Source organism: Colletes gigas, unplaced genomic scaffold (assembly GCF_013123115.1).
Source record: "Colletes gigas isolate AHSC1104 unplaced genomic scaffold, ASM1312311v1 Colletes_gigas_Sc00001, whole genome shotgun sequence".
NCBI lineage: Eukaryota > Metazoa > Arthropoda > Insecta > Hymenoptera > Colletidae > Colletes > Colletes gigas.
Window position 1 is genome coordinate 12838014 of NW_025106630.1, and position 23958 is coordinate 12861971.

Genomic DNA, 23958 nt, shown 5'->3' on the forward strand with positions numbered 1-23958 from the left:
TTCTCATGATTTGCTTAGAAAGATCGGAGAGAAATGTGCAGAGGGGTGGCTCCATGGGGAAGATGGAGCCCCCGGGTTGTCAGTACGTGAGAGAAATGGGAGAATACGTCCGTGAAACTCCGGGCTCGGCTCTCGAGAAACAGTCATTGTGCTTAGAAGTTGCTTAAGCTAATTGTGAGAGCCGCCCTGGGAATTTCTCTTGCACGACTAATAGCGGAGCCGGAGTGGCTCTTCAGGATGCTACCGTGCTCAAGCTGATTAAGTGCGCCGTGGACCGATGTTAGAAGACGATAATTTGCATCTGGATTATGTCTCCGTGCCGCCCCGTCGCCATACCGATATTCTGCCCCCCCAGCCTCTCGATAACGATAAACGACGGCTAGCGATGCATCCTCCAAGAATCTCGAGGAAATTCCCTGGTCCGCGACAGACACGGTACCAACGATCGTTCGACAACCGATAATATCGTTTCTTTTTCTAATAAGAATCGCTGAAAGGATATTATCGTAGAATTGTACGAGTTAATGTTTTTCACGGACGATTGGGTAGGGGGTTGGACGGGTCAAGGAAGACATCTTTGGCTTTGGTCGAAAGGAACATCGCCGAACGGAATCTCCCGATCGTTGGGACTGCGAGGTTGTGCTTGGTGGTTGTTCGTGTTCCTGGTTCCGAACTTTATCTGTCCGGGGCATCCCGGTGATGGCCACAGTCGGGCGTCAATTTCACCGTCAGCGTATCGCGGAATGGTTTCGACGGATATACGGGTTAACAGCGCCACCGTGACCTGGATGTTTAGAGCGTCGCGATGCACCGTTACGATGGAACGTGTCCGGAATGCGTTTCGAAACGCGGCGGACCGATTTGATCTCAAAGAGCGCGTTGGACGGAAACGGAACAGAGGTACTCGACACTCTCGTTTATCGTAAACTCTGACGCTCGTAATCAATTGTATTAACAACGCTTCGACGCCGACTTATAACATCCATCGCGCGAAGATAGTTTCCGTAGAGCTTGCGTTATAATCGGATCGCTGAACCAAACAACGAAATGTAAAATCAGGAATCAATTTTTGTTTCTTTCGTTCATTTGTCAGCTCTGTTCTGAAATGATTTGTAATATCTGTAATTTCGCGACTGTCTCTGTCGGCAAAAATAGGAAATTCGATGGAAGTTGGGTACTTGATAATACTTGTTAGGAGAATTAAACGGTTCTTGGTGATTTCCAGAGTTTCGACTAGGTAAATTAATGAAAATGGGCAGCGCTTGCCTGGCAAACATGGCCTGCAGCGAGCTCGAGCAAGGCTTTCTGAGCCACTGCATCCCGGATGATGTATATTCAATCGTTGCGGGTCTCGATCATCCGGGAACGCTCGACGGTGGAAATATAGCTGGAATTTTGCGTTTAGTCGCGTTTCAATCATTCGGATAATCGCGCGCCGGGAAGTTTCAATTCGTCGCAGTTTCCGGACACACGCGATCGCCAGAGAGCGAATATCCGACGTTCGTTTCTCAACTTTGTCGACAGAGACGAGCGAGGGAAAATCACTTGTTTACGCGTGTCCATCTTTATCTCGAAAACCCATCGTTCGAACGACGACTTGAATTGGCGCGGTTTCCTCGTACGTCGAATCCAAAAATCGGTATTATTTAGAATCTTTTCAAATTTTTGTTTTAATTAATACACTCAGGAAGACTACGTGAATATTTTCTGGCTATTTAGGGAGTTATCCTCTGGCAGGAGTTATCGAGCGTTAAATAAAAGCGCACAGTAATCGATTCTTCGTGAAAATAGACTTCCTGTTTTTTGTCATATGAATAAATACGGTATTTTATCGAGGGCACCGGGTTCTAAATAATCATCCATTTTATATGCAATCCACCGCGAAATAATACATATAATAGAATATACATATATTTTCCATTCTGTACGAAAGAATGCCAGGATTTTCAGAGTGGTTCGATTCCTTCGTGAAAGTGTACTCTTTGTGCAGTTTCTTTATCGAATCGGTACCGCACGCGTGGCGCATTTTCAATCGAGTCGGATGCTCGTCAATTCCTCGGTAAAAGGCGGACTGAAAAACCATCGGGAGCGTAAATAATCGACGTGGGCCGTCAATTTAACGATAAATCGCGAAACACGATCGTTCTCCTTTTCCGCGCGGCGCGGCTCGGCGCGGCACGGCGTCGATCGTTTAAAAAGCCCAGCCATTCGTATTAATTATTCCCACGTCGGTCTGATTAACGAGCTCGGCCGTGCAATTTGTAGTCACGCTCGCGACCGCCCTAATGATAATAAAGCAGAAAAAAGTGCGAACGCGATGACTCGCTCGGCGCCCAGACGCTATCGATCTCTCGAACTCGCCCACGTTTCGACCAATCTCTCAACGATTTAACCCAGGATCCCGTAAAACGCGGCCTTGCGGATCCTCGCGATTAATTTATTGGCAAAACGCAACTTTGCTTTCCTCTTTTACTTGGAACGTTTCGATAAAATATTATTTGTCCATTTAACGCGTGAGAATTACCCGAAACCGATATTCGATGAGCACACGAAAGGGGTTGAAAATATTACTTCCACCCCTTCCCCGGTTATGCTAGACACGAAAGTGCACGAGATTCCGCTCGAACAAAACAATTCCACGGTCGAATTATTTACCTAAAATGGTCGTGGAAAAAAAATGTTACCGGTATATCTACCGTGAAACGGGTCTCTCGATGCAACGGGGTAATTGAAGCTTCATCGGTTCTCCCGCTGCAATCATAATTTATGAAAGAAAAAATCGGCTACGCGAATTTCAGAAATCCCGGAAAAATAGCAAACGAGCGCTCGCGATTTGCGAGTCTGTCGTGTTTTTCGGACGAATGTAAATCCAAAGCTCGGACGATTGCGCCGGAACGCGACGAAGAGCAATTTGTCGTCTGGAAAATGTGTCGCGTTCGTCGGGCGTATACTCCGGGGAGAGAAATGATTAGTCCAGGGTTGCGAGAAACGTATTGTAAAATTGTAGGATGTCTGGTTTAATTTCAATTCATTTTCCTCCGTTATGGAAGATGGCTGACCCAACGCGGTACGCTACTACTTGCACGAGTCTGATCTTTCTTTCGATCGTCGGCTGGCGTCGGTGTCGGTTTATTTAAAAGCGATGATTTAAAATAAGACGACGGCGGTTTCCTTCCAGAAAATCTGTCACGCCCGCTGGCGCGTATACGGCGTCATATTTTCCTTGCAGGGACATTGGTTGGCGGCTTTGGTGGCCGCGGGGGCGCGTGAAGGGTCGAACGGGCGGGTTTATATACCGCTATGTAGCGGCGTAAACATACCGGAGCGGATCGATTTATGCGGCTAAGTAAGTGCATTTTTATGCACCGTTTCACAGCCGAGACGAGCAGCCTTGCAACGAGCTACTTCGTTTAACGAACGACCTATATAGCCGTCGAGCGCGCGCCTGCTTCCCTCTGAAACACCCTGTATACATATAACACGGAACCGCGCACCTTATCCATTTATTCGCGCTTCTTAACACAGTTGTAGTTCCTTACACAAAATTTACGACACCGTGTGTTCTTTATATTTTGGAAATTTCCTAATTTCCGTGCGTCGCACGAATGTCTGGAAGCATAGTCGTAGATGAGATTACAGGCTGACTAATTGCAGCAGGGTTCCGGCCGTCCACGCTGCATATTTCAAACGATCCTGCAGTATTCTGAATACGCACGTAGGCTTGCGTTCCGCGTCGCGTTAATTATGCGTGCTGCCGATCCCAGGGGAGCTGCGTGAACCAAGAACGTAGTAATTACACGCACACGCGCGTAACAGACCGCGAATGCACATTTTGCTCGCGCCCTTTGTGCCCCGTTCGGCGTCCATTTGTACGGGAACCTGCGATTCTGCCTCTCTTTTCTCTCCCCGGACGAGAATTTCTTCGCTCGTCGCCCGATTCAACGGATTTATTGTTCGAGTTTACGAACTCTGGTACGAATTAACCGGCGCCCCGACCAGGGGATGAAAAATATTCAGACGTTCGTGGTTCTCAAAGCGAGTCCAACGACCCCGGAGCCTCCGAACATTCGATCGCTTCTGGAATGGAAAAAATTCTGTTGGTAAGGTTCCCCCGGACACTTGAAAGGCACGAGTGGCTTCTGTTCGCTCGACTAATTCCAATTACAAAATCGATTCTAATTACTGTCCCCGAGACGCTTCCGAAGGGCACGCCTCCATCCGTCTTCGCTGGAAGATTTTTTCGATCTTGCCGTAATTTTAGGTTTCGCTGGCGCAACGCTGGGTCCCATTAATTCCATAAATCTGGCCTTAACACCGGTATTAAATAAAATTTATTTCCCAGTAATTTCGAAACCGTAACGCCAGCCCGGAATTTATATTTGCCCCGGTTGAAAGTCTTTTCATTAATGAGTTTTTAAATTGATGTTTGTTTTAAAAGGTCTCGCTTTAATATTTCTGAAATTTGTCCGCGTTACGTATGGCTAGTACGAACGTAATTCCAAGGGAACGTAAATTAATATCATTATGGTTTTACCTCCGCAGTCGTGACATCGTTATTTCAGTGGTTCGTGTAACAAAGTTCCACTGTATTTTCGTTTCTACTCCAATTCTCGGTATATATTTAAAGCTACTACAAGCAATTCGTTGTTTTTTAAACGAAGTAAATTCAATGAACGTTTTATCGCGTCTGTAAAATGAAATTAATCAAGACCCAGAAAGTGTTCCGCAATTTGAATTATTTCGTGCAACGTTGAGTTAATATTAGCACGATTTCACGATTATAATTACTCGGGCGTTGAAATGTTTGGTCTCCAGCGTGTAGTCGTTGGATTTCATCGAGAATCCCGCATTATTATACTTAGTTTAATCGATCTCTAAGTAGCAGCTTTCAGCGAAATGCGATCGACGATTCACGCTCGGTCGCGTCGTCGAATTTTTGTAAGCCGATTCAGCGAGAATTAATATTCCGTCGAACATACGGTTGTTAATTGGTTTTCGGAATCCCGTGCATTCGCGGAGCGCAGACAAACGGTATAAAATCGAATTTTGCATTCCGGGACCGCTGTCGTTGAATTTGGAACGAGCAGCGTGTTTCGCGAGAGTAGAAATTTCATCGAAGCACAAAAATAATCGAATTTAGATTACTCGAGTTTAAGTAGAAGCTATGTCAAAGGTAAGAAGTCAGAGTCATGGATCACGAAGGGTCGTGGAAAATGTATTCCAGAGACGTGGTCGCGACTATGACGAGACTGTATTATTCGTTCGAGTGGGGGGATAACTCGACAAAGGAGGAAAACGATCGATCCGCTAATCAACCGAAACGTCTTGGCCACGCTCTCTAGTCGACGATCGAACGTTGTTCCCGGCGAAACCAACAAAGCAACGTCACGTCACGTGCCGGGTCTCAAAGAATCCCAGTCTACAAATTAACCCCGACTCTCGAAGCCTCGTCTCCGTTACAAATTACGTCCGACGTTCCTTCAAAGAGACACTGTGGCAAGAATAAACGAACAAGCGAAATTTTACCAAGGACGACTCGCTCAGTCTGCAGAGATTCGATAAGCGCGACACGTTCGACGAGAACATCCGATTCGAAGACACTTTCGTAGCTCCAAAGGTATTAAAAATAAAAATTGTCGATTTCTTGGAATCGCCAAGATATTAATTCCTGTATTCGTGAAGAATTCCGAAGCGAAATGGGAATCTCGCCCACGCGTCCTTTGAACCTTTCTCGCTCGATTTTTCAGAACGATATTCGATTTCGCTTTGACGCTCGCTCGAGGAAAGCTTACGGCGCGATAGAATTTTCTCGCGAGCTCGATTTTCGCGCAGAAAGGGAACGATTTATCAATTTTCCCAAGAGCTGGCCAACTGGAAAGCCGACCTATCGATCGACGGCCGTGGTTAATAACGGGTATTACCTGAAATAGTATTTATTCGAGGGAAGAGTATAATTCCGTCGGAATCATTTTCCGATAATGTCGAAAAGTTAATCCCACAATTAATAAGAACTCGAAGTCGATACATTCGTCGAGCTTCGATATTTATCGTGACGAATATCACTTGAAACCACCAGTGGGTCCAGAAAATTAAATCAGATGTTTATTAAAATTTTTTCGCCCGGACTATTGTACGATACGTTCGATCTCAGACTTTGCTGCAACGTTTTACGAAGCCTTAAAATTTAGGGTGTTGAGAAATTTCGAGGTGGAGACTCTTGAAACGTGTTTCTGATCCGCGAGTAAGTAGTCTGGTCGCGCGCCTGGTCAGACATCTCGAAAGGAGGGAAACCGAGCCTTGGACGGAATTCAATCCTCGAATCCACATGGAACGAAAGTTGCCACGTGTTGCTGAATTATGCAGAGCATCGAGGGGGAGTGGAGACCGATATGGACGGCGATACTTAAGCCGTGATGGCATAAACAGAATTGTCGAGGCACATAATGCGCGGCTGTAAACGGCTCGGAAAGCAAAACGGGATTCGAGTCTTGCCTAGGAAATTTATTAGCCCTCGTGTTATCTGAATTTGAACAGAACGTGTCGCGGTTTCTGCCAGCTGGGGATATTTACGACGCAGAATGGGGGATCCCCTCGAAAGGGTCGAGCTTGAATTTTATTGCTCGAAACAACTGTTGAGTCGAAAAATTGTAATTAGGAGCCACCCGTAGCGTTTCTCAATCGAGTAATTTTTCTCAGACTACGGAACCGCTAGTTTCTTATGGCAAAAATAAGAAAATTTGCTAAGCGACCGTGAAAAGATTGTTTGGTAAGCGTTTGAAAACGCGTGTCGAAACTTTTACGAGAAATAAAAGGGGAACGGCAGACACAGCGGAGGAGCTTCTTTTCATACACGAAGCACTTGGACGGAATACGTCTTTAGAAATACGTCTCTTGCGGTTCGATTTATTTCTTCGAAGCATGGGTCACGGATGAGAAGACCAAGATATTGTTGGGATTCGAGGGAGAAAATATGTCGAAACAAGTATCGAGCGTTAGAAATTTTTAGGGATTCCAGCCCATTTACGGTTTCCTAATTCTGACAGTGGCAGAGTCTGTGCGCGAAACGTTCGGTTTCGAAGGCTGTCGTTTTCCAGAGAGCGGATCGACGATGCAACGGCGTCGGAAAAGCGTAAAATATCGATGACAGTCCCCCAGCGCCCAATTAACGCCGCATCGGCATCCGATATATGTATCTGCATTCCACGGCCAGCATGATAGGCCGGACCAGTCACGGACATTTTCCCCTTCCTTTATCGTCTTTTCATACCTGATCGTTCGTAGCTATCGGCGCGTTATGTGTGCACACCCTCTATTTAATTACCCTCTTGTACGTTTACCTTTTTCGCGTCGAATCTGCCCGCTTATTGTTTTTCGCTCCGGCACCGTATGCATTTTATTTCACTTTTTTTTTTCTCTCTCTCTCTCGTTCACGTGCAATCTCCTGCTCGAGCCAGTGTCGACAGCCACGAAGGAATTCCCTCGGAATAGCACGATATTTAATTATCGGCCACCTGGTATCCGTGGAAATTTTCTTTGGAATTATTTATTTCATTTACAGCGATCCGTAATGGAGAATGTTTTTATATTCGTCAGGATCTGATTGCAGATTGATTTTTCAAAATACCAGAGAGAAATGAATTAAAATTTGAATATAAAGTTACGAAACGGTATCGATGAGAAATTAATGACGGGTCGATTCGATGTATAATTTTCGCCGCGAGTGTACGGTTCCGCGTAACTCGTTTGTCCGTCATCTAGGAAGCGTTAAGCGTTTCCCAGCGGCCAGCAAACGTTTCGTGTTTCCGATAGTTTTGCCGGCTGAAACTCGTAGGAAGTTAGCAGGTTGTCCCTGGCTCGGTTTTATTTACCTTCCCACGCATTCATTTAGCCGAGCAATTCTCCCGGGCGATATTCCCGATGGCGTGGATTATTCGCGACGCGGGACCGCGATGAAAACGTAACTTGAGCCGTGAATGGATTACACGGGGCGGAGATCAAAGGGGCTCGTTCCACCCTCCGGTTTGATTATATGGATTCGCGCATCGTTATTTCTCGCGCCTTCGGCTTTATTATCGTTCGCTTCGACCCCACGTTGAATAGAAATTATTCACGATTCCAACGACGCTTTGGTATTATCGCGATCGAGCGTCCATGAAACGAGACTCGCGAGATATTCTTTCATCCGCCCGCCCAACGTCCTTTCTTTCTCAAATTTGACAAAAGTGTGCCCCCTTTGACGAGAATTTAGCTCGAGGTTTCTGCGAGAGACACACCAAACCCCGAAAAATGTCTAGTTCGTTTTATTTAATAGAAAATTTAGGTCCCTTTGACCTTTTTGGTTTCTCCAGCGCGAGAGATTTTCAAGCACTCGTAAAGAAGGGATACGATGGTTCGAGTTACGAGAACATCAATCTAAGAGTTACGTTCTCCTTTATGTTTCAGTATGCGGTGACATTCACGGGCAATTCTACGACCTGATGAAGTTATTCGAAGTGGGCGGACCGCCCTCCTCGACAAAATATCTCTTCCTCGGCGATTACGTAGACAGGGGTTATTTCAGTATCGAGGTGAGTTCGAAATTTCATTTTTACACCGATTCTATTCAAATTTTGTTACGATTATATTTCATTGTAAATCTACTTCCGAACGTGGCCATCTCGACAATGTTTTGTATAATTGATAATAATTTCTGTTTCTTTCGCGATTCCGACTACTCGAAACAGAATCTTCCATGGCGTCTCCTGCACCTTCCTTTCGTCTAACACAAAATTATTTACGAGCAGTTCTCGCCTCGAGGAATTAATTCCTTTCGATTCTCGGTACCCAAACCGGGGAACTACCTGTAAATTCCAAGTATTACGTAACACTATTTTCCAGTACTCTTGGCGGAACGTCGACACAGCGTAAATTGGAATTTGCATAAGTACACCGGCGCGGAAGTGCAACTTGACAGGTCAAAATTCGCGAAGCCTGAACGCGAACTTTGTAAAATCGGGAATTCGCGGAAACTGCCTTCCTATGGATGCGAAATTATAATAAATTTTAAACCTCGAACTTTGCAAAAGTCGACGCCTGGAGGATACGAAAGATACGATTTCTTTATTTAAATTCAGTTGGAGGCTATCCGAAACCTCGAAACGTTCACTTCGTTGCTCGAAATTTTAATCCGGAGAAGATGTTCGAAGCAACGGAGACTAGTTAGAAAGGTGTGTGCTCGGTGAATTATCAGACTCGCTAATTAGCGACCCGCGCCGTTTAATTCCCAATTAATGCGCTCTCCGTTTCTCTTCCGTCTCGCGAACAGTTCTCGCTCGGATCTTCAGGTTTTCCCCAGACGAAGCGAAGATTCAACGCTTTGATGTTCGATTCGTTCGATAGTTGACGAGCTTACTATTCTACTTATGATTCTAATGCAAACGATTACCGGTTGCTCGTTGGACAAATCGTTCGGAATGAGTCGCGTAGTGGACGATTTAGGGGAACGGCGAACAGAAAGCGGAGAACGAATCAGCAGAACGGTTATGACACGCGGAAGGACCACGAAAATATAATAAATTGGAGGGGTCGAAGTTCCCGGCGGGTCAATCTTTCGGCGGGTTTATCGTCGTTTGCTCGGGGAAGCGTTATTTCCGGCTACCGAACGAAACCCGAACCCTCGAGAAAATACATGGTTTCCGGTTCGTTTTTTACTGTACTCGGCCGCGGTGTATTATCTCGAGGAAACGACGCTGCGATTATCAGGACGCGGTGGAACGATTTTATTTTTCCTTCGCGGGAGCAAGATTGGGAGAACGTTATGGGAATCGGATTCCTATCCAATGAAAACCAACAAATCTCGACGTAGTTTGCAAATTTCAAGTTTATTACAATATTCTATGCATATAATTCAAACATGGTAGGAATAGAGATACGGTGAAGCGTCGTTTAGTGTTAATATTCCCTCGCATCCGTCGTAACATTATCGATATTTCGAAGTTGATCAAGCATGATGCTTGTAGAACGTAACTTCAGAAATATGTAAACGTAAGGAATTGAAATTTTCTTCGTGGCTGAATTCGAACAGTGCTCGAAAGGCAAAATAATGGACGGAACGTGCAGTCTGAAAACAATGGCTGGGATTTCGTTGCGATACCGAGCACAAGTTCGCGTGTAATTATAGGACGACGGAGCGGAAGGGAGGAACGCTCCGTTGGCTCCACAAAGGGCCAATCGAACGACCGTGACGCAGAGAGGAGCCCTGAAACATGGACAGCCGAATGGATTAACATAGTGGAATTAATTTAATATAGACTCTAAAGAATGATTAAACAATAATCGTCGGCAAAAATGTCGAAACCACTACTCGTACGAAAAGCAAAATGTTCTCGACCTCGTGATCTCTTCGTAACACGAAGGGCAAAAAATTTATATTTAAGTATACCATATATTATTATGAATTGTTCGATGCTCTTTTAATGCTACAATTCTGTTCCCTGATATGATAAATGAACAATCGATAATAATACACGTTACTTTACTAGCAAAGTTCTTAACACGAAACGACCAAGTTGTCCGTGTCAGGTGGGGCTGAATTTTTAATTGAAACGATAGTTGGTCGGTCGTGGGGGGGAATCTGGCACGATGAGTAACCGCCGCCCACGACGTCGTCGCCCGGATGAGTGACACGCCGCACGACCGTTTGCCAAGCCAATGAATCAGGCTCACAGTTAAGCGGCATTATGCCCGTTATGCTCGAAAATCATCCGAAATTCCTTATCCTAGGCCTCTGTTGCAAACCAGAACAGCGCGTCTACGCGGTGTCCATTGTTCGAGCTGAACCCCTTTCCGCGAGGCTGTTTATTAACCAAATCTCCAACGTGTGCTTAATCCCCGCGGTTGGTACTGTTAATTATGGCGAAACTCGGCCATTATTTCGCATAAATTAATCCTAAATTGTGACCGACGCACGAAGAAAGGCAGCTTTGATAGAATTTCTTTTTATTTTATTTGAAAGAAAGGGTTCGCGTCGTGTGTTTTTGGACCCGAATACGACGCTATTGATTAAAACATCGTTTAATAGACGAGCCCCGTTATTATGGTACAATCTTAGAGCGACGTTTGGGAGGAAATTTTCGCCTAGGATCGTTTCTTCCGCGCGAATGAAATTCCCAGCGTCACGTATTTCCTCGATTTTCCGAGGGCACGTGGCTCGCCTAATTACGCGCGTCGTACGAGGCGTGTACGAAGCAAAGGAGCCGGCGTTGTACGCGCATTAATGCTGTTCTTATTTCTGTGTTTTACCGCCGCGTTGTTCGCAAAACGTGGCGGCCAATAAAACGAGAACGAGCATGTTCCGTGGATCCCCGTCGACGGAGCAACCATAAGTCTGGCCGCGATCGTGCAACAATGATTCTTAAAGTAAACATTTAGTATGAAAAATCTGCGTGGTGAGAGGGCCTCCTGCGATTTTCTTAAACTAATAAGACACTAGCTTACAACTAGATGGCACGTACGGATTTTTAACAATAATTATTTATTATAAAATGATGGAACTTTGAAAAAGAAGTGTAAAAAATCTGTGACAAAATCAATATTCGTACTTGCGGCTGAAAAATCAATACAATCTTAAAAGACACTTTCTCGTAGCTGGAAATTGGATTTCTACGATTCCTTTGCGAGACCAGTGTCGAAGAAGAATAGTAATTAAGTTTTCTACGACACAAATAGTATCGTGGAAATTGAGTTCTCCCGCGACGGCTCTATGGATAATGGTTGGAAGCAAAGTGGTATCGAATTCTACGGAAAATGAAAAGATCGTGGAAACTTCGGATTGATTCCTTTGGGAATCGAGTGGTCGGTAATTACGCTCCGGAGCAAATTGTAGAACTCGAATTCCATGGTTATTGGCAGTTGAACAAATTCCATGGATAATCGGATTTTACGAGACTGGAAGTCGCGGCCAATTTGCTTTCTACGAGACCCCGTTCGATAAGAAACGTATACGTAATGTAACGTAGTCGAGAACAATCACACGCTCCTTTGGACCACGATATCGGTATAAAAATCGTCTTCACCTTTTAAATAAACAACATTTCCTCGACAGTCGTCTGTCTCTGCACGTCGAACGACGCTCTCGTATTCCACGCGAACGTCTGCTATTCGTAATTATTGTAGAAATTCCGGGATCACGGGTTAATCAAAGTTCCTGAACAACTATCGCACTCGACCGACACGGGGACCGTGGCAATCGCGTTATCTCGACTTGGGAATTATGCAACCAACGTCATTGTCTTGGACGCGTCGCGATAGTTTCGCGGATTCGAAAGTTTTCGCCAGCCACGAGAGTCACGGCGCGGTGATTTCGAGCATCATCCAGCGGCGTCTGGGCACGATAAAACGTAAAACGAGTTTTCACATGACTCATTATCGGGTCTGGTACGCGGAACAACATCGGCGACACGTGCTCTCGCACGTACAGCGCATTCATAGCCACTTATACGATTGTTCCCCGGCTAGGATACGCGAGCATTATACCTCGCGCTCGAAACAAACCGTTAATGTATACGCAATGAATAAAAGATGGGCTCCCCTGCCCCTCCTGCCGCGTTCGATATCGATTCCGGCGAACGCAGCCAAGTTTTAACGATTGTTTACCGCCGCAACGCGTGCATCGTGGCTGCGCTTTTTCGTTAATAAATTATTACCTCGTCGAGCTGTCGCTGGGGCCGCTTAATTAGGCCAGAGGACGTTCGTTGCTCTTCCCACCGACGCTGGAGATCAATGAAAACACGAGAAAAATTATTATTTGCGTTTATTTATATCCCGTCGAGATACAATCGCAAATATTAATTGTACTTTGTCCAACGAGACGAGCCAGCTGAGTCTGTCTTTATTGGTCAACTGTTTGCTCTCGTTGGAAAATAGGAAACGTTCTTCGAGAAAGAGTTTCAGCAGCGATAGATTTTGTTCTGGCCACTTCAACCGGAAGATGTTCAATTTCAATGGCAGATAACTATCGAACAATGGCGTATGGGCGCCCAAAATTTCGAAAGATAGACAACAGTGTCTCGAGATCGAAGAATGGAGAGGGGGAGGAAGCTACTCTGCCAAAACGGTCACCTTTGTCGTCGACGGGTCAACTTCAGCGACGCTTCTCGAGGACCAGAGATTAATTGCTCGCCCACCGATCGCGTTGAAACCTAAACGACGGTTTCGCGTAGGCGCTTTTGTTCCCCCGGTGTATGCCAGTACTGTTAATCTCGCGTCCGCCTGGTCACGACAATTAATTACGCTCGAAATAAAGCGAATAATGCTTCTTTTCAACGTGTCGGAAAGCTACGGCGACTTTTGGCGACCAGAGTCACCGAACCGATGATCGATTTCACGCTCAATTTTCGAGAAACTGGTTACGAAAACGACTGCTTTCGAAGACCTATAAAATTAAAACCTCGACGAACGTAACAAACGATGATAGAAGCGATATTAATACAATATTAATAAATAATAATACAATTTTATGACCATTTTTCAGCTCGAAACGTCCCAAATAAATTTCGTTCGCGTTAAAACGATATTTCCGATAGGCTCGAAAAGTTAATTCGGACGCGAAGCGACGTTTGGAGTTTTAAATCCGTCCGCAGAGATCCCGAGGAGAGTAAAATGTGTCGTTTTAAGCGGGATCGCGAGAGTATGACGCGTCGCATTTAGATCGTAATACGAGTCACGAGCGTGGCTGTTCCGACGCGGTGAATTTAATACATGAGACGTTATAAATTATTAGCGAGAGAGAGAGAGAGAGAGAGAGAGTAAACGACAGAATGAAAGAGGGAAAAGAGTCGAAGAGACAGGAAGATAAATAATGTTTCAACGAAACAGTAATATACGCGTTTGAATTCAAGCTCGAACCGACACGCGTTGCGTTTGCAAAAAGGATTTTCCCAGGAAAACGAAGCAACCGGTTGAAGTCGTAAAAATTTCGACTTCGCGGACCATGAATTTTCTCGTAACCTTCAACGAACGAATCTTCTTTTATTGCACGCTCGTTGGTACAAATTAGAATCTTTCTGTGCAGATTAGGCCACTTAACCTCAGAAACATTGGGGAGACGTTGAAAACAAAACTTGATTCAACGATTCAATTTTTAATCCGTTCTTTGTACGATATGTTTTATATCTATTTAACAAAGAATCCGTATTTTTTCGAAACAATTAAGTGTAATTATTTGTTTGCATCACGGACATCTTTCGAAGAATCGATATCGTACCCTTCGTGGAGACGAATTATATTCTGTAAAATGAATTACAAACATCAAAAAGCGAATTTTAATTGTCGAATCGAGTATTTGTCGAATTCTTGCACATTTGTAAAATCAAATTCGTCGAATCGTTGCAGCGATCCTGTTTTACGGAAATACCGACAAACGAACTGTAATTTCGAACAATGTTACGCGATACCACGATTCGAAAAGTTTCAATTTTTTCTAATTCGAGGTAAATCGAATTCTTTGCAAATATAGAATAGAATAAAAGCAACAGGGGTGGGGGCTGTCGAGTTCGAAATAAAGGAGAATCGTTACTTTTTCTGTTGCAGTGCGTATTGTACCTGTGGGCACTGAAACTGTGCCATCCAACCACACTCTTCCTCCTCAGAGGTAACCACGAGTGCCGTCATCTCACGGAATACTTCACATTTAAGCAAGAATGTAAGTACTCCCACGACCAACGAGGATTTCCATCTTCGAACAATTTTAGAACCCCCGTCCATCGTTCGTCGACCGATTTTCCCGAATTCGAAACGCGCCGCAGCCTCGAGAAAATGTCAAACAATGAACACGATCGATTTTCGATGACCCGGTGTTTTCAGGACGCCATTTTCCCCCCTGGCGAGCTCGCGCCGAAATTTTCGAAAAAATTACAATCGCGCGTACCGGCGATTTTCAGCCGGAAAATTCGATTCGAACGTTCGTTTCTCGTTTCGAAAACAATGCGCTCAGCATTTCCTTTAATTTTCTATTATTTCGCCCGGCAATATACGCCCGTCGCTTTTCGCGCCACTGGGTAAAAATGCAATATTCTATTAGCGAGCGTATTTCCTTTTGCTGGGAGGTCGAGTATCGTGCAACCCTTTGTTTTCCGTCCATTCATTACAATTCCGTGGTGTTCTTTTCTCCACTTCCAGATACGATCTTCCATTCGGGGGCAAATCTCCTTTTTATCATTTTTCTTTCACAAAAGGAATTTTCTATAGCGCCGTCTTTTCGTAGAAAAACCGTGCGGTATTTATTATCCAAACGACAGACTTTGCAAGAAATAAGAGTTTATTATTACATACGATTTCTATCGATTTGTTCTTCTGTAACCTTTGAAATCAATTCTGTTCTTAGCTTTGAGGTGTTTAATATAGAAACAAAAGACACCGGGAAGAGAAATAAATAATTTAGAATCAACGAACGAAACTATAATACTAATACGACGAAGTAGAAAGCTTGTCTTCGAACTGGAAGAACTGATGGTGGTTGGACCGACGAACGTTTGCGCAAACTTTTAATCAATGTCGTCGTTTGACAGTACTCTCGCGAGTTCCCCTAATCGACGAAGAAGCCAACGAATGTTCCTAACGTCCACGACTGTCGCATTGGTCGGTGACGAAACAATTCGTTCGCGAGCCGTAATAACGCAACGTAAATTCGGTAAATTCGGCTCTCGAGTTTCCTCGTTGAACAATATTCCCAACAAGCGTCCGTAATTAGCAACGGTACGCGGTTGGCTTCTCTCTCGATGCGGACAGAACAATTTTCATGATTCATTCCGTCTGGGAATTTATTTGTCGAGTTATTCGCCGTCCTCTCCCTCCATCTTTGTTCCCTAGACTCTTTTTTCTCTAAGTATTATAGAGAAGTATTATACATATAAGATTTCCAAATGAGACCCAAAGAGATCCCAAAGGAACAAACCCGATATACATACATGTATTCATCCGCGCGTGTTCGAAATGCGCTTACAAGAATTGGTAACGCGCCAGGAACGGTAGATGGTCGTTAATTCTGTGAACAGAGGGCATCCTTACCGGAAGGGGAAGAAATTTCAACCACCTGCTGTAACACGCGCGACAACCACAACAAAAACTAATAGACCTGTACGTTTCCGGGTTGGAGCATCTCTCGCGGGACGTGGTTGGAACGCCGGCAACGTTAAAATCGTAAACCTAGCGACGTCGGGTTAACGCGAGCCTCGTAAATACACGCAGCTTGACCCAGTATCGGACAATTTTCCGGGATCGATACGGTTTTCCGCGGGCTGGCTCGACTGCGCCACGCAGAGTCTCGAGATATCGCTGATTCCGCGCGGACTCTCGATCTCGGGACAGAGATGGAATTTGTGTTTGAATGGATCTCGTTCACGGCGAGATTTCTTATCGGTTCGTGACACGGGAAAGTGGATTGGATACGAAAAGGAACAAATAATACCCGCGAAAATCCCGAACTCGATGCAACGGTGATTTTTATTAAACCGTCCGGGGACATTACAGATTAAAATTTTTTTAGATTTTAAAAAATGTTCTCTTATAAAAGAAAGTAGTATAGTTAGGAACAGACGCGTGATTTTTTATTTTTGAGTTTATCAGCAGCAACGTAGAGTTTTTTTAAGTTTTTTTTCTCACGAAAGAAGGGAGAATAGTTAGGAGCCGTTGTTTTTCGCGAAAAATTGTTGGCCGAACAAGGTTGCGAGGAGATTACTTGCTGCTCCGCTGCAACGCTTCCGCAAACACGGAACGTCCAGCAGTTTTTGGCGAAAAACAACATGGCGCTTGTTACCCCATCCTTCCTGCAACATTGTTTTGTTCCCGCGGGCAAAGAAAACTGTAAAAACCGAACGATTCGACGTCGCGGACGAAAGAAACATCCCCAGGCTGTAAACAGTATGACAGTTCCAGAACTGTTTCCAGCGGTAAAAAAAAAAAAGAGAACATTAGACCAAGTTTATCGACTTCAAGAAAGACAGAAATATGATCATCGTATTTTTAAATAAACGAATATTGCGGATATTAACACTTTGATGATATTTTCTCGAGCTGAGTAAAAATAAGTACCGAAGCAAATGTTGGACTCGCAGAATGTTAGACAGTGAACGTGTTAAATGATAAAAGCGTGTGTAAAAAGCTAGACGAGGACAAAATTGGTGTTAGGTAAACCTAACTTCGTTATGGGGGAGATGGTGGAGTGGCCTTGGACGATCAGTAGAATTTGTTTCGGCCATAGAGCAGCTGGGAAAGCGTATAAAAAGGGACCCTGGTATAAAAGTTTTCCTCCCCCGTATTTGCACGATTGCCTCACGAGCACAGGGAAAGAAGTTCCGCCCGCGTATCCCATTACGCAACCCGTACCAATGAAATCCCATTTCCGAGAAGCTTAAAAACCGTAGATTGAGCCCTTTTGTCCATACAATCTTGCGACCAGGCTCGGTCCAATTTCTCCAAACGCGTTACGCGATCTCGTTATTCCGTGTCGATTCAGGAACAAAGCTGTTCGTAGCTTTCGAGCGAATGGCCCGCGCGACACAGGAAACGAGCGTAATAATTAAAGACAGTCGCTTCGAGCTTCGTTAATTGCGCGTTGTAACGTCTTTTACGCGACGGGTATGCAGCGCATAAAAAGAAAAACGATATTTCGCTCAGCTTTCAGCGACGAGCCTTCGAAACCTGCGGGTCAAGTTTTCTTTTATTCCGATTCAAGGATTTTTTAAAAGAAACGAAGGATGAGGAAGGAAGTCTAGTTCGAACTCGAAACATGTGATTCGCATATTATAAAATATTTTCAATGGCTCCTATCGTTTAGTAATTTGTACGCATCACCGTGAAAACACAAAGCTCTTGTTATTTATCGGTTGCTGGTCGGTTCCTTGATTCCCGGCGTCCAGGAATTTCAATTCCTCGCTCGAATTCGAGGCGACAGCTCCGTTTCCCGGGCGTGTTAAGCTCCGGGCACGCATTATTCGTAGGACTTCGCAACGGCGCGAGCAAAAAGCCGCTGGCGAACGGCCAGAGGGTCAGCGTGTCGTTTTGAAACAGACCTCGTCGCCAAAAACGATTGTTCGTCCGCGAACGGGGAGGCCGACTATCGCGTACCGCAAAAACATCCGGCGCAAAACGACGCAGAATTAATTGAAAAATAAACAGGCACGAGCACGGTCAGCCCTAAAAATATTCCAACACCCAGCATGCGTGTAGCTTCTGTCGCCAGAATTATGAATTTTTTCGTCGGTTTCGCGTTCCACAAAATCGAGATTCTTTTCATTTCGTTTGCACAAGTTCGAATAACCCGTTCGTATGTAATAGAAATATTTATTTAGCAGACCCCAGCGTTTGATAATTTTGTGGGATGGTTCGTGATATCCGCGGTACCCCAAGAGCAGAGTTCGAAATTCAAAATCGCGTGTTAGGATTTTTCGAGTGGCACGTTTTCAGCGTCGAGCCTTATCGGCGAGGAGTATCGGAGGAGGAGGCTGGCGAGCACGAGTGATATGCAAATCCCGAAAGAATGGAAAACGGAACTGCAGATTGGACCTGGATAAAGGAAAATTAAACGGGGAAAACTGTGCGTACTCGTGTGTCAACGTGAACACGGTTAACCTCAATTGCCTTGCTCGGTGTATGTCCGCTCGGTTCTCGCATAATTGTTAATTTACTTGCATTTCCGGCGTTCTTGAAATTTATTTATTCGTGATTAGCGAACGGCGAACAACTTCCAGTCGATAGTAATCGAGGAACCATTTAATAGCCTCGAGCAAGGAGTTAGATTCACCAGCAGAACGTGAATAGAATTTTCTGTTTCTTTTGCGAGTCGTGAAATATTCCCATTTCCAAACAGTAGAATTTCCCTCTGTTGTTTTATCCCGTAGAAAATTAGATATTCGAGACGGCCAAGTTGCGGTGCGACGCCCAGTACATAAATTTCAGATTCATCTTCCTCCCTGTACCATCTAAAATATTCAGCGCCAAACATAAATTACGGGACGCGGAATTTCGACGAAAGTCGCAGCGTAGGTCGGAGACCCGACACGCGTGTTTTAATTATTCGTTGAACCTCGCGCCTAATTCTATACGTCAGGGTGTTTTCAATCGTTAATCCCAGCAGTTCGCGAAACGCTGGATCCCGAGAACATCAAAGGGGCAGAGGATTTTAATTGCATCCCCGCAGCTATACCAATTTACAATCGAGTTTACACTTAGCCCGATTCCACGCTCGAGAGAGGACGAATTATAATACGCAGACAGTCAACTAGTTTCCTCTTCGTTGTCAATTAACGTGCATCGAAACGTTCAGTCTTGGTGAAAACAAAAAATTTCCCGATTTTCGAATACCAAATAAAAATGATGTCGCCAAATTGATCTGCACCCGCGCAAGGAAAATAAAGGGAATATTAAGCTCGAGTAGAGATCCAATTAATTAGTACGTCTTACCGGATAGCATAACTGTTGATGTAGTTTAACATGGCTCAAATATTTGCTGACAAATTCGAGATATTACTGGCAGAATTTCGGTGAGGGACAAGTTCGATGTAGACAGCGAGAGAGGCAATATCCCTCGGGATAGTCGAGTTCTACGCAGTACGGGCGAGGTCTGACCTTTAACCCTGTTCGTATCTGACCCCAAGGTCCTGAAACTCCACGTTCGTATTTCGGAAACTTCGCCTCTTCCCAGATCCTCTCGATAAAGGGACATTTTTATGTCGTACGTCCCAATATAGAATCACATTCTTCCTTCCGATTTACTTTTTAATTCGAATATACTTACTCTCTACTAACTTGAACTTTACACGCTTGGTACGTTCAAACTATGCTCGAGTGGCCATTTTAGGTAGGGTTATTAGGTCAATGTTTCCCATTCTTACTTGAATTTTCTATTATATGTATGGAAAGTTGTGTTTCGAATTTTAAATTGCAAAACAAACATAGAAGAGAGAGAAAATTATAGTAGTTGGTATAGTCATCTGATAGAGGATGAAATGCCCTTTAAAATGAATGGTCGTACAAGTCGATAGCGTAATTAGTTCCGGAGATATAGCGATTTTAGTTTAAAGTCGATGCGGTGGCTAGTTACGGAGAAAATGGGGGTCCGAAGCGTTTGTTTACTTTCTTACTACGGCCTTGTCAAGGTCGTTGACCGGCACGTGACGCGTGGGAACTAGGTCACTCGGCCACTCGGTCACGAGTCACGTGCGAGACAAAGAGGTCCGGCGCGACGCGTCAGACGAAGACAGCGATAGTCGAATTAAAAAAATTACCCCTTTACATAAATTACGATATCTCGAAAACGAAAAGTCGGATCGTCAAAAACCAAAAAGCATCTTAAAGGGGAAGGTTTGCCGCTTCTAACAGTTGCTCAATTATTAATAAAACACTAGTAGTTTCGGAACTGCACGCGTGTAAAGTTTAACTATTTTTAATGTTCGTCTGTAGACGGTTCTAAGATAGTGGAAACTGTAGATTCTCTCCCTATATATTTCCTTTTATACTGGAAAGCTAACCAGACGTATATATAGATCAAGACAGAGTACATATGTTTCTCAGCAAACAAACAATAAGAATAGAAGCGAATATTGAAAAATTCTTTGCACACACGTATACTGTGAGGAAAATCGTGAAGTTAGATGTCTCTAAAATAACATTCTATATTAGAAACACCAAACGAAATTTTAAAAACGATCATTTTATCCATCGCGATAGATTTAGTGTTAAAAGAAATTTCTCCTTTGTCATCCTAGTCTCCAAAATCTCTTAGAACATTTTATAATCGCAGCCCAAGCTTACCTAATGAAATTCCATCGATTTTCAAGCGTGTGAAAAATTGGACAGTGAAAAGGAAAAATAATTCTCTCGCGGTAAAGCTGTAGCGCAAACTTCCCGCTCGGACTGAGATGTTCATTCGCGAGATCTCGATGGGGGCCTCGAGTGACAGGTTCGACCAGCGATCCGTCCATTTTCACCGTCGACAAATCTTCTTCAGGCTGTCCGTCCCGGAGAACTCGCGGACCTCGTTTTATTGACAGGGAATGCTTCTTGTTCGTCAGTCGGGGAAGTCCGAGAGAGGAGAACGGCCCGTTCCCGCCGGCAACAGCACTTCGTCATTCCGACTGTCCACTCGACGGTCTTCCGGATATAAGACTTTCCGCGTCTTTCGAGGGTCCGCCCTCTATTCGAGAACGTCGACCGTTTCGCCCTACACTCCTCCACGAACCAACGAACTTTATTTACCTTCGTTAAAAACCTGTTTCCTACCAAAATCACTTCTTACGTGAATTTCGAGGCATCCTTTACCCCCAAGTATTAAAAATTTCGAATCGATGCTCGGATAAAAGATACCGCAATACCACAATTTCGAACAAATTTCCCCCTGGTCTTTATTATCGATCAGACATAAGTATGCTCGAGTCCCAAAGGGGCAACGATCATGATTCAAACTCCCATATTTCACGAAACCGGGACTGTACATTTCCCCGTCTCGAATAAGCAAAGAATTTCTCGATGGGAGGATTTATTATTCTCGGTGGACACGCGCTCCTCGAAACGGTCTCCGTCGTTCTTCGTTCCTTTTTACGAGATTCACGCACACCCGCGGTCCTTGTTCGTTACCCTCTGGAGCCCCTTTTCCCTTTATTCGCTCTCTCCATCGTTCCTTCCGACTCCTGGAAAGGACCGGCCGTTCTCCGGAGCTTTTGTACGCCCGGTAACAAGAGTCTACGTATGGTCATTAAAAAGTGTCAGGCTACAGGCCGGGAATCTGGGACGACGCTTGACTTCTTCTCTCTGGAAATATTAGGGTGTCCTAGAAAAACTCGTCGTTTATTAACCCTTTGCTCTCAACTGGAACTCCTGGGGACGACGTGATGTTCGCGGCAATATTTTTATCCTCGAATGGGAAATAAAAATTTCTTTCGTGGATCAGAGTCTGCTGCTACGCGACGACGAATGTCCTACAATTGTAAACAATGCGTTCCTATGTCTGTTTGGTTGTTTTCAATTACAAGGACGTCGTTTCGAGGCTCGTGCGCCCCGAGCCTAAATCCCATCACAGTCGAGGAAACGATCGATTCAAGGTAGTGTTTACTCGTAGCTCGTACCGTAAATACGTACGTAAGGCTAGCGCGATAAACGGAACAAAGCGAGAAACAGAGTCCGTAGACAACTTTTCTCCTCGTTGTTGTCGTTACATGTTTTTTCCTCGCGTTCGTTTCTTGCCGATACAAAGAGCGTGTCCGCGATAGAATTGCGTATGAAAAAAAGAATATCAAGTTTATTTTCCGCAGCGTGTGTCGGTGGACGGAGGCAGTCGTGTTTCCCGCCCGATAGCCTTCTTTTCACACTGTTGTCGCTTGCTTTCAGGTAAAATAAAATACTCGGAGAGGGTGTACGACGCGTGTATGGACGCCTTCGACTGTCTGCCGCTCGCGGCCCTCATGAACCAACAGTTCCTCTGCGTTCACGGTGGACTCTCGCCGGAAATACACAATTTAGAAGACATACGCAAAGTAAGTGACACGTTTTCTTCAACAGAGACACCACACTTTGGCCCCATCGCGTGCCAAACGCGGTAAAGCAGCAAAATTTACGCTCGTAAGTCGCTAATGGCACGGAATATTAAGTAGAAATAAAATAAATTACAGTTAAGGGTTCAAAAAACTTGTCCTTCTGGATAAAACGTAGACAATGATCGTTCCAAAGGCATTACTTAGAATTTCTACGAGCATCTCAATGCAGAGCTCGACTTTAACGTGCATGTTTTTATTGTTTAAAGTTCCTGAAGCGTCTGAATACTTTCGCGATGTGCATGCTTCGTGCACGCTTTTGCACAAACTTCTCGAACGGGGCGAGACAAGCAGAATTTCGCCAAGTTAAAACTCGGTTCGCGGTAAGGAAACGCGTGGAGGATCCTTCGTTGTTCACGGTCGAGCTCAGGCATTCCGTGTATTTTTATTTCACTCGACCTGAGACGAGAGATTCCATCGAGGACGACGAAACGTTTGGCCCGGAGAATCCTGTTTGTACTTTTGTCATCGGACTCTCGACGCTCGTGGCTTTCGATTCGAAAAATTTCCATCAATTTTTCATCGAAATCGCTGTAAGAGCAGCGAGTGTCATTAACGTTTAACATTAATACAAAATTTGTGATTATTGGTTCAGTTATGCCCCGCTTAGTCTCGATGGTATTTGGACAACGTTGATCATCGTTTGTAGGAAGTTGCTCGAACTAGCTGTTGCGCGAGACGCCACGGTGGAAGTCGTATGGGAGCGATTTTACGGGCCTTTGCGTCTCAAAGGATCACCAATATCGCTCCGACGCAACGAATTTCCATATCAAGGCGCCTTCGAAATGCCGTGGATAAAATCGCTCGGAAATAAAGCATCGGATTTCGACGTCGCTCAGCGAGAAGAGGCACCGCGGAACGCGATCGGAATTCCTTACTCTGCGGCTTTAATTCGCTGCACCTTGCCGCCGATAAATATGAAAGGACCCGCCCGCCGCGGTCCAAGGCTCTGCCCCGCGAACCATTTCCAACCCCCTTTGTCGAGCTGACAAAGAATCGCGTTAATTAATTAGACTATCGATTACCCTCCCTGTGACGGTAAAATTTGCCGACAGGATTTCACTGATTCTCCTTTTTTGCTGACGGGGGGGGGGGATTTATTCTTCCCATTTTCTTACATTTTCCACGTTTCGTGACAAGCACGAGAATTACTCTCGTCATCCCCCAAATGTATTTCTAATGTCTAATCAAAACGCAGAAATTCCGAAAAAATGATATTCGAAGGAGGAGTGAGAAATAATGTAGTTGGTCGAGATCTCGGCCGAACGCCAAAAGCAATGGCGACTGCTCCTGGCGGAATGCTCCCCGTTGCAATAATGAATTTCCCGAGCGAATTCAAGTTCAGTCGGTTCCGCGAACGCGAGCAGAACCCGCGTAGGAAAGCTCTCCCTCGAGA

General features: G+C 44.8%; 1 protein-coding gene across 2 annotated transcripts in view; it reads left to right on the plus strand.

Annotated features, from left to right (window-relative positions):
- The window catches only part of LOC122397446, an 88825-nt gene that overhangs the window by 26255 nt on the left and 38612 nt on the right, over nt 1–23958 (plus strand). For both annotated transcript variants that reach the window (XM_043396601.1, XM_043396606.1), the window contains exons 3-5: nt 8443–8567; nt 14569–14680; nt 22360–22505. In XM_043396601.1, the coding sequence (XP_043252536.1) occupies nt 8443–8567; nt 14569–14680; nt 22360–22505 (383 nt within the window). The remainder of the gene's footprint in view (nt 1–8442; nt 8568–14568; nt 14681–22359; nt 22506–23958) is intronic.